The sequence below is a fragment of the Vigna umbellata genome, chromosome 1 (assembly GCF_029865625.1).
Source record: "Vigna umbellata cultivar VRB3 chromosome 1, Vumbellata_1.0, whole genome shotgun sequence".
NCBI classification, from domain to species: Eukaryota; Viridiplantae; Streptophyta; class Magnoliopsida; order Fabales; family Fabaceae; genus Vigna; species Vigna umbellata.
The window spans coordinates 76,519,251-76,536,682 of NC_142165.1; the positions used below are offsets into that span (position 1 = coordinate 76,519,251).

General features: G+C 41.9%; 1 protein-coding gene across 1 annotated transcript; it reads left to right on the forward strand.

The window, feature by feature from the left end:
• The first annotated feature begins 4,253 nt into the window (after positions 1-4,253).
• LOC148206400 (uncharacterized) lies at positions 4,254-6,327 on the forward strand. Its single transcript, XM_088107809.1, has 3 exons — positions 4,254-5,528; positions 5,633-6,152; positions 6,194-6,327. Exons 1-3 carry the CDS (start codon positions 4,254-4,256, stop codon positions 6,325-6,327), a joined length of 1,929 nt encoding a protein of 642 aa, XP_087963935.1.
• Positions 6,328-17,432: the final 11,105 nt, after the last annotated feature.

Genomic DNA, 17,432 nt, shown 5'->3' on the forward strand with positions numbered 1-17,432 from the left:
TGTTTTAAAGGTTTAAGCACACGTGTGACCGCTCGCGTCGTCCTTGTGCTAAAAACCTTTTTCTTCTTCCTTAAATAAAATTTCAAAAATACGTTTTAAAGGTTTAAGCACACGTGTGACCGCTCGCGTCTTCCTTGTGCTAAAAACCTTTTTCTTCTTCCTTAAATAAATTTACATAAAAAATAGGTTTTGAAGGTTAAGTACACGTGTGACCGCTCGCGTCGTCCTTGTGCTAAAAACCTTTTTCTTCTTTTCTTAAATAAAATTTCAAAAATACGTTTAAAGGTTGAACACTCGTGTGATCGTTCGCATCGTCCTAGTGTTCAATACTTTTCTCTCTTATTTACGTAATATTAAACGAGGGTATGAGTGCTCGTGCGATCGTCCGCATCAGCCTAGCACTCAATACTCTCAAGTCTTCCTAAATAAGTAGATAACGGTATGAGTGCTCGTGCGATCGTCCGCATCAGCCTAGCACTCAATACTCTCAGGTCTTCCTAAATAAGTAAATAACGATATGAGTGCTCGTGTGATCGTCCGCATCGTCCTAGTGCTTAATATCGTTATTTCTCTTTTTTTTAAAAAAAAAAAGATGATTAAAAATATTTAAATATCATTTTAAGGGTATGAGTACTCGTGCGACCGTTCGCGTTGGCCTAGTACTCATTACCTTCTTTTTCTCAAAAATATTAAAAAACATAAAATCTCCAAAAATTAAAAACATCTGCTTTTCCAAACAACAAACAATCTCTTAACTAGAACTACGTAACCCTGATTTCTCATTTTGAATGAGAATACGTAGGAGCAAGGTCAATCCTTGTCGGGCCCAAAAAACTAAAAAATATGTTTTGTTTATTTAGAATTTTATTTTAGGGGATAATTAAACATTTTGAAAAACCACATCATATTCGTGCATTTAGTTAAAGGTACTGCCTTAGGGCAGGCGTTGTGGGGTGCTAACACCTTCCCCACGCGTAACCGACTCCCGAACCCAATCTTTGGTTTTCGTGGACCGTGCTTTATCGTTTTGAGGTTTTTCCATAGTTTTCCATAATAAACTATGGTGGCGACTCCAAATCTCTTTTCAAAACCCGTTTCTTTTTGGATCGTCGTCCCGTCGCGATTCCGGTTGCGACAGATGGCGACTCCACTGGGGACGTCTAGAGAGTCGAGCCATTTAATTAGAGGCGCGGATTTGGTGTGGTTTTGCTTTGTGTTTTTCTTTCCCTTTTCTCTATCTATGCTTGATATTTAGAATAACTGCAATAACTGTGGAATATTGAACCCTAGGGTAGACAATATGTTTATATCTGCCTGGGAATTTTTCTGGTTGTTTTGCAGGTGAGGGTTTGGGTGTGCATAATTTCCTCCCTTCACACACACACTTTTGGCATATCATGAGTGGGGCCCTATACCCGGGTCTGAGCGTAGCTTAGAATTAGAGGAGTTGTGTAGCGGTGTCACTCTGGGATGTACTTCCTGTTTGGCTATCGTGAGAACTCCAGCTAGAGTCTGTTCTCTTCATATGTGTTTTCACACCTAGTTGATTACTCGCCTGTTGTGGAAATGCTACGAAGGGGGCCATAGCTCTAGTGACCTTTGACCTTTAGGTTCAGGAAATCATCCTTGTGAGATTGCATATACTTGACCTTGAACTCAAAGCAGTGAACCTTTGGTAGGGCACGATGGGAGGAATATATGCTTCTGTAACCCTCATACTGTTCATTTTTTTTTATGATATTACATTTCATACCATGCATGTGTTTTGTTTTGTCATGTTATTTTATTATCATGCATCATATTCATACATCATTTAGTAACATGTTAATTTTAAGGGAAATCACAGGTACCTACTTGACTTCATACGAGATGGATGTTAACACAAGATCCGATGCTACACAGCACACCGACTCTTCCGATTTAAGAAAGAAGTATAGTCTAAGGACTCATGTTGGAAATTTGACCGGGCTGATAAACTTGGGCAAAAGGCTTAAGACTATAAGGAGAGAAACCTTTCAGAGAAGATATGGAAATTTGTTGAATTTAATGGAGGTTGAAGTACAAATACCCGCTATCACAGCCTTGGCACAATATTATGATTCTCCGCTTCGATGTTTTACATTTCAAGACTTTCAGTTGGCGCCAACCATAGAAGAGTTCGAGTATATCTTGGGTTTGCCATTGGAGGGCACCACTCCCTATCAACATTTAGAGCATCATGCCTCTATACCCACTATTGCTACCATCATGAAATTACATCCCAAGGAGCTTGAAGACAGGATGATGATGAGGAATCAAGTGCATGGGTTATCACGGGGATATCTAGAGCAGTATTTACATCATCTGGCTGATAAAGAGGATTGGGAAACTTTCATGGATGTATTAGCCCTCACCATATATGGCATTGTCTTGTTTCCCAAAATAGAAGAATTTGTGGATTACACCGCAATAGACGTCTTCGTGGCGAGTAAAACCAGATCAGAGAATCCTGTAACAGCAGTTCTTGCAGATGTTTATGGGACTTTGAGTTTTTGCCATGAGAGAAAAGGAAAGAAGATTCTATGTTGCTTACCGGCGTTGTATACATGGATGACAACTCGCGTGTTTAAGGAGATGGTCGACGTTAAGAGTCTATCGGAGAATTTGTCACACCAAGGGCTTAAAGGTAAAGGAGGAAACGATTGGGCCCGATTCCTTGCCGGCTTGAGCGAAAGAAGTATAAAATGGCGCCTTCCTTGGCTCGGAAATAAACTGGCTATACAACATTGTGGTAGTTTTCCTAATGTACCTCTCATAGGTGCCCGGTACTGTATCAATTACAACCCCCTTTTGGTGCAAAGACAATTTGGGCATCCTATAAAAGGGGCACCTTCATCAGATTACCTTGCTACCCTATTCATTTATTACGAAGACGGGCATTTCATCGAACTGTTAAGAAAGGTTAAAAGCGCCTGGGAAAATGTTGTTCGAGCAGAGAAGGACTTGAGGGATGGAGTAGTGGATAGCAGTGTTAGTTATCACACCTGGATTCTGGAGAGAGTGAAAGTAGTCAAGCTGCCTTTCAAGCCGATCAAGGATCAATCAGCTAGTGAAGGACCATCCCAAGCTCCAGAAAGTGAAGAGGTGCAACAACTAAAAGCTGAGATGGAGAAATTGAAAATTAGGAATGCTAGGTTGGAAAACGAATTACAAAGGGCGCGTAATGATCTTGTGGATATGAAAAATGATAATGAAGAAAAGTCGCGGGCTTATGAAAACCTTGTCAAAAGCCAGAAGGCTGAGAGGGATTACACATTTCGAGTGAAACAGGATCTAGCTGCCGCGAGTAAGGAATTATCCATGAGGGTAAATGAGAAGAAGGTGGCTTTAGAAGAGGGGAAGGAGTGGAAGCACCTCTACGAAGAAGCCAAAAGAGATAAAAGAGAAGCCCTGAAGAGATTAAGAGAAGCGCAGATTCAGATAGAAAAAGCGGGGCATGAGATGAAAGAGATGGCCATGTCGTTTGAGGCGGATATGAATAGGGAGCGTTGGAAGCTAACAGAAGCAGAGGAAGAGCATCGAACTCTGATAAAACAAATGGAGGAATATATCGAAGAACAGGAGGAGCGATGGAGGTCGATAGAATTTGAAGAAAGGCATCAGGCCTTGATAAAGCGAATGGAAGAGCACATCGCCGAGCAAGAAATGGCTGTAAAGCACTGGAAGGAAAGATTCTCTCAGTTGGCTGCTTTGGCAAACGGGGCAATTGAAGACATCCCCAGGATGGTGTCGAATGCTGAAGCAAGCACTCATTTTTGTAACTCACCAGCGGAAATAGAATTGTTTATTAATCATTGTAAATGGTTGGTGGGAGAGATGAAATCTTTCATTGCCCGGGCGCGGGATTGATGTACATCGGAATTATGTGTTTTGTTACTTAGACGATGTAATGGATCAAATTTTCTTGAAATGAAAGATAAGGGATGTTTGTTTGGTATCGGCTTGTGTTAATTTTCCATCAGTATTGTCATCGTTATCCTGTGATTTCCACTTATCACTAGCATGCATCATGTTTTCTTTTGTTTTGCATTTTTCATCCTTATCTAATTTAATTTAATAAAAAAAAAATAATAATAATCAGCAGTACAAGTGAGAAAACAACGGCAAATTTTCCACGACATCCGTACAGGACCAGAGCTAACTCAAAGGTCATGGAGAATTGGGAGCAGTCACACGAATCTATTAAGGCCGATGTCAACCAGTTGAAGGATCAGATGGCCCAGATTTTGGCGGCTCTCGAAGCCCTGAAGACTACGGGAGGGGCGACGCCTGCGCAAGTCGAGGGAAGTGCTCAATATTACCCTCCGGTGTTCAGTTCTGGGAGCCAATCTGTTCCGTTCCCAATGTATGGATTACCTCCAGGTTACACCCCACCTGTGGGAGAATACACAGAAGGGGAGCAGGCTTCATTCTCTTTCCCTACCACTGTCAACATACCGCCAATCAGTATTCAGGGACCTGTTGTAATGTCCGCACCCATGATAAATGAAGGAATGCATGCAAGCATGTCTGATGGAATACGAGTAACTCCGGTGCCGCCTGTGATTACCGGAGAGGGCTTTTCTACAGGGGCTGCACCACATACCTCGTTTCAGGGGGTAATTAGTAATGTTGATGGGGCGAAAGATAAACTGGAGAGCCTAGAGGCAAGATTGAGGGCTGTGGAGGGGTATGAAAGTTATGGATTTGGGGATGTTTCTAGATTGAGCTTGGTTCCTGGCGTCAAAATTCCACATAAGTTCAAGGCGCCAGATTTTGAGAAGTATAAGGGAAATACATGCCCAAAGAGCCATCTAACTATGTTTTGCAGAAAGATGGCTGCATATGCTTATGATGAGCAGCTGCTCATCCATGTTTTTCAAGATAGTTTGGCTGGAGTGGCGTTAAACTGGTATACCCATTTGGAGCCGACTCGTATTCGTTGTTGGGCAGATTTGGCTGATGCTTTTGTGAAGCAGTACATATACAACACACATGTCGCGCCAGATCGTTTACAGCTGCAAAACATGTCGAAGAAAGACAACGAAACTTTTAAGGAGTATGCTCAGCGGTGGAGGGAATTGGCCGCACAAGTTGAGCCGCCTTTGTATGATAAAGAAATGGTGGCAATGTTTGTAAATACGCTCCAACCACCATTTTATGAACATATGGTGGGAAATGTATCTTCAAATTTTGCCGATATCATCGTGATAGGCGAGCGAATAGAGATCGGGTTGAAAAATGGGAAGATTGCATATGGCTCGTCGGCGGGTGCAAACTCCAAAAAACCCAATTTCAACTCAGGGAAAAGAAAGGAGGGAGATGTGCATGCAACATCTGCAACCCCCGTGTGGAGAGGTCAGGCTCCCACTCATAACTATCGACCATACTGGGGTCAACATCCACATGCAGCTAACGCGTCATTTGGTCATCAAATTAGGCCTCAACAACAACCGGGATACTATCAACCACAATACATCCCGACGAATAATTGGAGGGGAGGGGCAAATGTAGGTTCCAATATGAATGTGGGTCCAAATGCTTATCCAAGAAGGAAAGAAATTATGTTAACTTTACTCCAATTCCTACAACTTATACGGAATTATTGCCTCAGCTTATCAAACAAGGGCTAGTTGTCGTTTGTCCCCTGAAGCCTTTGCAGCCTCCGTATCCAAGAGGTTATGATGCAGATGCAAAGTGTAGTTATCATGGAGGGGCCGCTGGTCATTCCACTGAGAGGTGTCTGGCTTTCAAGCATAAAGTGCAGACTCTAATTGATTCCGAGTGGTTAAAGTTCCAAGAGGATAAGCCTAGTGTCGAGTCCAATCCTTTATCAGGGCATGGAAGTGCTTCGACGAATGCTGTTGAAGTGAAAGAACATGAGCTGGTGAGAAATGTGAAAGAAGTCAGGAGCTCTAGGAGGTTTATTTTGGAGGCGTTGCTGAAAGTGGGTATCGTGAAGGGTGATTATGATGAGAGTATGGCATGCGCGCTCCACCCGGAGGCTAAGCACTCCATTGAGGAGTGTGTTGAATTTGAAGAAATTCTTGAAGACCTGCTAGATCGCGGTCTGATGCAGGTATGCTACAAGAAGGATGAGGGTGAGGTATTTGCACAGACTGGTGATGAATCCGGTATGATTTTACCAGAACCATTAGTGATTCGTTTCACTAAGACTACTTCTATCCCACCAACTCAAGGAAGGTCGCCTGTAGTTATCCATGTACCAGCCCCTTTTCCTTACAAGAACGAAAAAGCCGTCCCATGGAGATATGGGACGCATGCGTCAGGCGAAACGCAAAGCGTTGATCCTGTCGTCAAAAACATATCAGGGATAGGGGGAATGACTAGGAGTGGTCGAATTTTCACGTCACCAGAGTTGGTTCGAGAAAGGGTTAATGATAATGAAGCAACGATGGCCGCAAAGGCAAAAGAATTCTTAAAGGGGAAGGGGGCACAGACAGAGGAAATCCCCGACAGGGAAGAGAGGAGGGAGGTTTCTGAAGAGGAGGCTTGTGAATTTTTAAAATTCATACAACAAAGTGAATATAAGGTGGTGGAACAGTTAAATCGTATGCCTGCTCGTATATCCTTGTTAGACTTGCTCGTGCATTCGGCATCACACAGAAAGTTGCTAATGAAGATACTCAGTGAGGCTCATGTGGAGCAAGGTATTTCGTTGAATAAATTCGAAGGTATTGTTGGCAATATTGTTGCTAATAATTATCTCACCTTTACGGATGAAGAGATACCTGCTGAGGGAAGAGGGCATAACAAGGCTCTTCACGTCTCTGTGAAATGCCTGGATCATGTTATTGCGCGTGTTTTAGTGGACAATGGGTCCTCCTTGAATGTTATGCCGAAAGCAACCTTGGAAAAGCTACCTTGCGAAGGAATGCATATGAGGCCGAGTTCAATGATTGTGAGGGCGTTCGATGGCAGTAAAAGAGAAGTGATGGGAGAGGTGGATTTACCAATGCAAGTTGGCCCGTGTGTCTTTCAAATAACATTCCAGGTTATGGATATCCTGCCAGCTTATAGTTGTCTGTTGGGACGCCCCTGGATTCATTCGGCTGGAGTTGTGCCTTCTACACTACACCAGAAGTTGAAGTATGTGATAGGAGATAAGCTGGTGATAGTATCAGGAGAAGAGGATCTTCTTGTGAGTGGACCATCATCCACGCGCTACATCGAGGCGGCTGAAGAAGCTCTCGAGACAGCCTTCCAATCGTTGGAAATTGTGGGAAATGCTTGTGTGGAACCGTTTCCAGTAAATCCTCGTCTATCATGTGCTTCTATTATGATGGCCAAGATTATGCTAAGAGAGGGCTATATATATGGGGAAGGTTTGGGCAAATATCGGCAGGGGCGAGCATTCCCTCTAGAAATCGTTGAAAACAAGAACAGATATGGCTTGGGGTATAAACCTACCAAGGAAGACAGGAAAAGGATGATTGAAGAAAGAAAAGAGCGCAGTCTGGCCCGTGCAGAAAGACGAGGGCCCAGAGAGAGCAAAATTCACATTGTTGACATCAAGGAAAGCTTCCGCAGTGCTGGGTGGATCAACACTGGCCAGATAGCAGCCGTGGAAGATGAAGAAAGGCCTCAAAGTTCGAGCTTTGTGTGGGCTTGCTCCCCTGATACTCAACTCAACAATTGGGAAACACTGGATTTACCTGTGATGCTTAATGTGAACAAAATGTAATAGTTTTAATTAAGCTTATAGTTTCGATTGGGGCTTTAGAACTGAAGTTTTGTGGATTGATTCTTTTTACTTTTCACTCAGCGTGATAATAAAGTTGCATTTCATCATCATTTGGCATTTTTCTTTGTTTACCTCATTTATTTATACTTTTTCATAAATTTAAATGATGCAGATGTGACAATGATTGTTTTGAAAATAATGATATCAATGTTCCTAATTTTGAGCACCCTATCAATAATACGGAAGATGATTTCGAAGATGATGTGGAACCCTCTCCAGAATTGTTGAGATTAGTGGAACAAGAATCTAAGGAGATAAAACCCCATCAGGAGGAGATTGAAATACTCAACTTGGGGGAGAATGATGAGATAAAGGAAGTGAAAATCGGTACTAGTATGAAAACGGAAGTGAGGGAAAAATTACGTGCCCTGTTGAAGGAGTTTAAAGATGTATTCGCGTGGTCTTACAATGACATGCCGGGTCTGGATACCGATACTGTGCAGCATAAGCTCCCACTCAAGCCAGAATGCCCTCCGGTCAAGCAAAAACTAAGAAGAATGAAGCCGGAAATGTCACTAAAATTTAAAGAGGAGGTCCAAAAGCAATTTGACGCAGGATTTTTGGCTGTGGCAAGATACCCACAATGGGTAGCGAATGTGGTACCAGTGCCTAAGAAGGATGGGAAAGTTCGGATGTGTGTTGACTATCGTGATTTGAATCGTGCAAGTCCGAAGGATAATTTCCCGTTACCACACATTGATACTCTGGTTGATAATACGGCCAAATTTTCGTTATTTTCATTCATGGATGGATTCTCGGGATATAATCAAATTAAAATGGCACCGGAAGATATGGAAAAAACGACCTTTATCACGTTATGGGGAACATTCTGTTATAAGGTGATGTCTTTCGGACTCAAGAATGCTGGAGCAACATACCAAAGGGCAATGGTGACACTTTTTCATGATATGATGCATAAGGAAATTGAAGTTTATGTGGATGACATGATTGCAAAGTCTGAATCAGAAGAGGAGCATATTTTCAATCTAAGGAAATTATTTGAGAGGCTGAGAAAGTACAAACTCAGATTAAATCCTGCCAAATGCACGTTTGGAGTAAAGTCTGGAAAATTGTTGGGCTTCATTGTCAGTCAAAGAGGGATAGAAGTTGATCCGGACAAAGTAAGAGCGATAACGGAAATGCCTGCGCCCAGAACAGAAAAGGAGGTTCGAGGTTTTTTGGGAAGATTGAACTACATTGCTAGGTTCATCTCCCAATTAACTGCTACTTGTGAACCAATGTTCAAGTTACTACGGAAAAATCAGGCCGTAGTCTGGAATGAAGATTGTCAAGTTGCTTTTGAAAAGGTCAAACAATACCTGCAAGACCCTCCTGTATTGCGTCCACCTATGCCAGGAAGACCGCTCATTTTGTATTTGACCGTATTGGATAATTCAATGGGTTGTGTATTGGGTCAGCATGATGAAGATGGGAAAAGAGAGCATGCTATATATTACTTGAGCAAGAGATTCACAGATTGCGAACAACGATATTCGTCGTTAGAACGAACTTGTTGTGCACTGGCGTGGGCTACTCATCGTCTAAGGCAATACATGTTGAGCCATTCTACTTGGTTGATATCCAAGATGGATCCTATCAAGTATATTTTTGAAAAGCCTGCTCTCACTGGAAGGATAGCTCGATGGCAGATGCTACTATCGGAGTATGACATTGTATATGTTACTCAGAAATCTATCAAGGGTAGCGCTTTAGCGGAATATTTAGCCCATCAGCCCATTAATGATTATCAGCCAATGCAACCTGAATTTCCTGATGAAGATATCATGGCTTTATTTGCTGAGAATAAAGAGGACAAAGATGAAAAAGCCTGGACGGTATTATTCGATGGGGCCTCGAATGTAATGGGGCATGGAATAGGGGCAGTGCTTATCTCTCCTAAGAATCAATACATTCCAATGACGGCAAGGTTGTGCTTTAATTGCACGAATAATATCGCAGAATATGAAGCCTGTGCCATGGGAATTCGAGCAGCTATAGAGTCTAAAGCAAAAATTCTGGATGTATATGGAGATTCAGCTTTGGTCATCCATCAATTGAAGGGAGAATGGGAGACTAGGGATACTAAATTAATTCCATACCAAGCTTACATCAGGGGATTAATTGAGTATTTCGACTCCATCACGTTTAATCATATACCACGAGAAGATAATCAATTAGCAGACGCATTGGCTACCTTGTCATCGATGTTTGAAGTTGATCAAGATGCAGAATTGCCAATGATTGAAATGAAGAGTCATGCAAAGCCAGCGTATTGTCATTTCATCGAAGAGGAGGTAGATGGTAAACCTTGGTACTTTGATATCAAGCATTATCTTAGGACCCGAGAATATCCAGAGAAGGCATCAGAAAACGACAAAAGGGCGTTAAGGAGGTTGGTTGGCAGTTTCATTTTGAGTGGGGATATTCTATATAAGAGGAATCATGACATGGTTCTCCTTAGATGCGTAGATGCAAAAGAAGCCGAGCTGATACTAAAAGAAGTACACGAGGGTACATTTGGCACGCACATGAATGGGCACTCAATGGCCAGGAAGATACTGAGAGCGGGGTATTTTTGGTTGACTATGGAAAATGATTGTTGTACACATGTGAGAAAATGTGAGAAATGCCAGGTATACGCAAGTAATATCAATGTTCCACCCACGACCTTGAACGTGTTGTCTGCACCATGGCCCTTTTCGATGTGGGGAATAGATGTCATCGGAGCTATAGAGCCAAAGGCGTCAAATGGACACCGTTTCATATTAGTTGCAATCGATTATTTCACCAAATGGGTTGAGGCCGCTTCTTATGCTAATGTGACTAGAAAGGTAGTGACCAAGTTCATAAAAAGGGAGTTGATTTGCAGATACGGACTCCCTAACAGGATCATCACTGATAATGCCACTAACTTGAATAACCGGATGATGACAGAGTTATGTGAGGAATTCAAAATTCATCATCTTAATTCTTCTCCTTATCGTCCAAAGATGAATGAGGCAGTAGAGGCTGCTAACAAAAATATCAAGAAGATTGTGCAGAAAATGGTGGTCACATATAAGGATTGGCATGAAATGCTTCCTTTTGCTTTACATGGTTATCGCACTTCGGTACGAACATCGACTGGGGCAACGCCTTTCTCGCTTGTATATGGAATGGAAGCAGTACTTCCGTTTGAAGTGGAAATTCCGTCCTTACGAGTTTTAATGGAAACCCAATTAGAAGAGGCTGAGTGGGTCCAAGCTCGTTTCGACCAGCTCAATCTCATCGATGAAAAAAGATTAACAGCAGTATGCCATGGACAATTGTACCAAAGAAGAATGAAGAAGGCATTTGACAAAAAGGTACATCCAAGAGAATTTCATGAAGGTGAGCTAGTGTTGAAGAAGATCCTACCTATACAAAAGGATCATAGAGGCAAATGGACTCCAAATTATGAAGGGCCATTTGTAGTGAAGAAAGCATTTTCTGGTGGGGCACTAATTCTCACGAGAATGGACGGAGAGGAGTTACCATTGCCAGTTAATTCTGATGCAGTAAAAAAGTTTTACGCATGATGATTCCGTGATAGTGGTTGCCACTAAGGGGATGTTGATATTATCGTTAAAGATTATTGTACTCTGTGTTTGTTTAATAAATGAATTTTACGTGGTTTCATTCATATTTTGGTTGTTTGCATGCCATCTGAAATATTGCATGTCACGCTGAGCTGTTAAATAGCCAAGGAAAAATGAAAATGAAAATAAGTAAACGCATGTGGATAAAAAAGCATCACAGGTATATCAAGTTGGTGAGCTCGGTCCTGGAGGATGTCGAAAAAGGAAAACGAAAAAAGAAGGTCACATGTTGAGTTTGTTGTTAATAAAGTTGTCAAGGGCATAGTATTTTCGAAAAGAGGGTTTTGAAAAAATACCGTTGGTGAGCCCTTTCCTGATTCAAGGTTTTGGGTGTAACCGGTGTTCTTTTCTTGATAAAGCATCTGCATTCACATTACTTGAACCCTAATTTTTTCGTTTCCCATAAGACGAAAGATTTCGCCATATGCCTAATATTGGGGCAGTTTTCATCATGTTACATATCACCGATAATCCGTTGATTAGGGAGATATAAAAAAAAAATAATAATAATAATAAAAAAATAAAAAAAAAAGAAAAAAAAAAGAAGGAGAAAACAAAGGAAAAATGAAGTTGATGTGTCAGGCACTACATAGTTTCGTTTCAAGTTTAAATTCAAGAGAAAGTCAGACAAACAAGATTCGGAGTGACGTGTGGCCATTTTTCATTATCCAATCGTCAAAAGCAGTTCATTCAATTGCACCCCTTTTGAGCCAAAATGCATAATTGTTTTTATCACCCTATACAAGAATCATTAGCATGTCGACGTCAATTTGAAAGGGTACATCATAAGCATCCAAAGTTGAAAAAAAAAATGATGAATGAAAAGGAAAGTATCATAAAAGGACCACAACAGGGGCAACAAAAAGAATGATCCAAAGGGAAAGAAAGAAAAAACAACAATAAATATGCTTGAAGTTCAAATCCCTAAGGACAATTGACTGGGCACCTTGCAAATGATTCTTGTTTAAAGACTTTAACCGTCAAACACTCATTTGGGCCTTTGTTATCCTTTCTTTCAAAACCCTTTTACCTTTAGCCACGGTACAAGCCAATAAAAGTCCACGCTGACTGAAAACTGTTGGTCCTAATCTTTCTCACGAATTTAACTTTGAAACAGAATAATGTGGTGAACGACACAATTCAGTGTTATTTAAAAAAAAAAAAAACAAAAAACGTCTCCCTGTCAATCAAAGATCATCCAATTTGGGGGGAATCCTTCATATACAAATCTTTTCACTTTTCCAAAGCATACTTATTGTACAAAATTGGGGCAATATGGGAGCCCAACATGTTAATATCACTTTTCCCCAAATAAGGGACACGCATACGTTAATACTTGCTCACAGAAAATCATTATTCATCTGCTTTTCATAACCATTCTTCCACATCCTACAGGGTTCAAGTTAATTTGGATTGCAAAAAGCGATAAAAAGAATTTTAAACTCAGGGTTACACATTCTTCCTGCTCATGAAAGGGTTTTATACATATCAACGTTGTTTTTAAGGAATGCGTTTTGAACGTACATCGTGTTTGATGACAATATTAACAATGGATTCCAAGCATGGAACTTTCAAAAAAAAAAAAAAAAAAAAAAAAAAATTGATGATGATGAGAAGCGAGAGTAAAAGAAAAGAACAAAATGAAAGTCTCATGTGTCTATGCATTCATGCACCATCATGACATAACATCATCTCAGAGGAAGCGAGGAGAATTGTTTGCAAAATCTTCATGTTTAACTCGGCATTTATCAACTTTTCAAAGCTACAAATCATGTTTTAATTTTCTGTTATCGGCCCTCTGCATGGCAATGGTCGGATTTAAATTTCTGTTCTGTAAGTTTGGCCCTCTGCGAGGCAATGGTCAAATCCAGGTTTTAATTTTCTGTTATCGGCCCTCTGCATGGCAATGGTCGGATTTAAATTTCTGTTCTGTGAGTTTGGCCCTCTGCGAGGCAATGGTCAAATCCAGGTTTTAATTTTCTGTTATCGACCCTCTGCATGGCAATGGTCAGATTTAAATTTCTGTTCTGTGAGTTTGGCCCTCTGCGAGGCAATGGTCAAATCCAGGTTTTAATTTTCTGTTATCGACCCTCTGCATGGCAATGGTCGGATTTAAATTTCTGTTCTGTGAGTTTGGCCCTCTGCGAGGCAATGGTCAAATCCAGGTTTTAATTTTCTGTTATCGACCCTCTGCATGACAATGGTTGGATTTAAATTTCCGTTCTGTGAGTTTGGCCCTCTGCGAGGCAATGGTCAAATCCAGGTTTTAATTTTCTGTTATCGGCCCTCTGCATGGCAATGGTCGGATTTAAATTTTTGTTCTGTGAGTTTGGCCCTCTGCGAGGCAATGGTCAAACCCAGGTTTTAGTTTTTGTTACTGATACTTTTCATTTCACTTTGTATGGCCCTTATGGATGTTTCAGGCAATAAGCTTGTGTGAGCTACTAAACTTTATGGAAAGTTAAAGATTGTGATTGATTTGCTTCTTGTCTCTTGTGGTTTATGTTGATGCACACAAGAAACTTTTGGTGCATTTGGAATAAGGTATTAAAAAGATTACTAAAGACTTATCTAATTTTTTATTACAATATTGTTTTAATTCTATTGTTTTAATGATTGATCCTGAATGGAAGGTCCAGACATGAAAGACATTAGAACCAAATGAGTTTCTTTTATTTTAAGTGTTAATAAATTGTAGAAACTTGACTACAATTTAGTAGTATATGTAGGATAATGTAATATTTGGATTGAATATATAGTTTTATGTACAAATAATGTATTAAATATTATTACACAATTTAATGTATGAATTGAATTTCATTTTGTTTATTCAATTGAATCTGTTCATTAACAGGATATATGGATTATAAATTGATTGGATGAGATCATAATATAGAAAAATGATTGTAAATTGATTGGATGAGATCATAATATAGAAAAATGATTGTAAATTGATTGAATGTTAAAGGTAAATATTTAATTTTTTTAAATGATTTTTCAACGGTTTTGGAAAACTCTTAGTAATTACCGGCGGTTTTCCAGAAACCTCTGGTAATTACCTGTCAACACTCAATTTTGTCCGGGTTGTAAAAATTCTATTGGTTATTTATTATTTTCCTTTTATCTTATTTTACCTTTTTGTTTTATTCTATTTTTATGCTTTTAATTCAATTTCTATTTTATTTCTTATTTTCAATTTGTTTTAATAGAGTTAATTAATCAAAATAATTAAAAAAAAATTTAATTAATTAAAAAAATTGAAAAATAATATTAAAAATAATTGAAAAATAAAATAAAATTGAGATAAAAAAAATAAAAAAAAAAATAGAAAACGTGGAAAAGGGGATATGGGGGACGTGTCTGAAGGAGGGAGACAAGGTGGTTAGAGAGGATTTTTCTAAGATTTTTTTTGGAAAGAGAAAAGGGGGAGACCAGGTGGTTGGGGAAGATTTTCCAAGAAGGCAGGAGGATTTTGGAGAGAGAAGAGGAGAGAAATCGGAGACGAGGTGGTGAGGAGGCGTTTTTCCAGATTTTCGGAGAGAAGAAAAGGAGGTTGTGGCACATCTCTGTTCTTCATCTTGGAGGATCCATCGCTGAGGAGTTTTTCACCATTTTCGCATCTGCAAAGAGAGACAGAAGGCAGCCGGAGAAGAGTACTCAGTGGAAGCACGATATTGATCAAAGCACGTAGATCTTCGAGAGGTAAGTAATGCTGTTTAGAGAGTTATTTGGCTGCCTTTACACAGATCTCTGTTGAATTTGCTATTTGTGTATTTGTCTGCATACACTGTATATGTTCACTGTTGCATCGCCTTACTCTTCATTCATCAAACACCTTACGACGAGCTTATCATCTTTATCCCCTCATGGTACTGACTCCTCTCTGCTTATCACCCCCATCCACATCCATCATACACCTCATGACCACGGTCCATTATCTTCATCCCTCTCCTCTTCATTTCCATCTTCAACACCTTATACCACGGCCTGACCTCAAACTCCTTGACCCCCTCACCCTTAACCATCCCAACCTCACTGCCTAGCCTCCACTAGGCTCCCATCATCATCTCGCCAACCCATTTTTACGTATGATCTTCCTAGAGTTAGTAGAGATCTCACACAGAGCACTACGAAGAGTCATCCCAGGGAGTGCGTTTTCGTCATTCACGAGAAAGGAAAGAGAGAGTTGAACGCCGCAACCGGCGGTAGCTCCGGTGGAGTGTGGTGTCGCTGGCGACGTCGAGACTAATAGAAGGTGGTGGCGCGGTGGCTGGTTCGAAGGCATAGTAGTGCATATGCGAAGGAGGTGGGGAAGCAGAGCTTGGCCGCTGTTAAGGGCGCTACGATGTTGAGTTCCGGCGGCCTGGGCTGTGAGGGAGGTGGCCGAAGAGGTAGACGGAGATGCGGCGCGGGGAGGTAAACCCGTCCCTGGGTTGGCGTTTTCGAAGCGAGGAGTTCAGGTTGTCACCGGCGAGGCCAAGTCGTGGTCTTGGCAGAGGTGGCGGTGGCTGGTTCAAGCCGAGGTGGCGGCAGCGTGCCTCCCAGATTTAGGGTTTTCCTGGTCAGAGAGAAAGAAACTTGGGTCTCTGGAGAGTGTGTGAGATAAGAGAGGGAGCTTACGGGAGGGTGTTGGATCTGAGTGGGTGAGGAATGAGAGTGGGAAGGTAGAACCCCTAGGAAATTCTAGGTTAGAAACCATTCAATTGGGCCAGGCCCAAAATTGAGCGTACGTCATCCAGCCTCATCATCCCAACGAACGCTCGTCCATAACGAGCGTTCGTCATCCAACCTCATTTTCCCAACGAACGCTCGTCCATAACGAGCGTTCGCCATCCAGCCACATCTTCCCAACGAACGCTCGTCCAAAACGAGCGCTCGTCATTCGGGCTCCTCTTCCCACATCTTCCCAACGAACGCTTGTCCATGACGAGCGTACGTCATCCAGCCTCATCATCCCAACGAACGCTCGTCCATAACGAGCGTTCGTCATCCAACCTCATTTTCCCAACGAACGCTCGTCCATAACGAGCGTTCATCATCCAGCCTCATCTTCCCAACGAACGCTCGTCCCAAACGAGCGCTCGTCATTCGGTCTTCACTTCCCTCATCATCCCAACGAACGCTCGTCCATAACGAGCGTTCGTCATCCAACCTCATTTTCCCAACGAACGCTCGTCCATAACGAGCGTTCGCCATCCAGCCACATCTTCCCAACGAACGCTCATCCCAAACGAGCGCTCGTCATTCGGTCTCCACTTCCCACATCTTCCCAACGAACGCTCGTCAATAACGAGCGTTCGTCATCCAGCCCATATCTTCCCAACGAACGCTCGACAATAACGAGCGTTCATCATCCAGCCTCATCTTCCCAACGAACGCTCGTCCCAAACGAGCGCTCGTCATTCGGTCTCCACTTCCCACATCTTCCCAACGAACGCTCGTCAGTAACGAGCGTTCGTCATCCAGCCCATATCTTCCCAATGAATGCTCGTCAATAACGAGCGTTCGTCATCCAGCCTCATCTTCCCAACGAACGCTCGTCCAAAACGAGCGCTCATCATTCGGTCTCCACTTCTCACATCTTCCCAACGAACGCTCGTCCATAACGAGCGTTCGTCATCCCGCCTCATCATCCCAACGAACGCTCGTCCATAACGAGTGTGCGCCATCCAACCTCATTTTCCTAACGAACGCTCGTCCCAAACGAGCGCTCGTCATTTGGCCTCAACTCACCTCATCTACCCAACGAACGCTCGTCACCAGCGAGCGCTCGTAGACTAGCCTCCTCTTCTCAGCGTCCGTTCGTCACATCATCCAATGAACGCTCGTCATCTACCTTCCTGTACTCAACGTACGTTCGTCGTATCACCCAACGAACGCTCGTCATTCAGTCTATTTTTCTCAACATACGTTCGTCAACTCTCCCCAACGAGCGCTCGTGACTCTGAATCTTTTCCCAACGTACGTTCGACCTTTACCACGGACCGTTCGTTATCCAAGCTTTTCGGCTGACCGTTAGACATTATTTTATT

Bases quoted from the DNA above. Each gene is read 5' to 3' on its own strand.
- LOC148206400 (XM_088107809.1), top strand. From the start codon at position 4,254: ATGGCCCAGATTTTGGCGGCTCTCGAAGCCCTGAAGACTACGGGAGGG. The intron at 5,529-5,632 runs GTAGGTTCCAAT...TTATTGCCTCAG, and splicing joins ATTGGAGGGGAGGGGCAAAT to CTTATCAAACAAGGGCTAGT. The intron at 6,153-6,193 runs GTATGATTTTAC...CGTTTCACTAAG, and splicing joins ACAGACTGGTGATGAATCCG to ACTACTTCTATCCCACCAAC.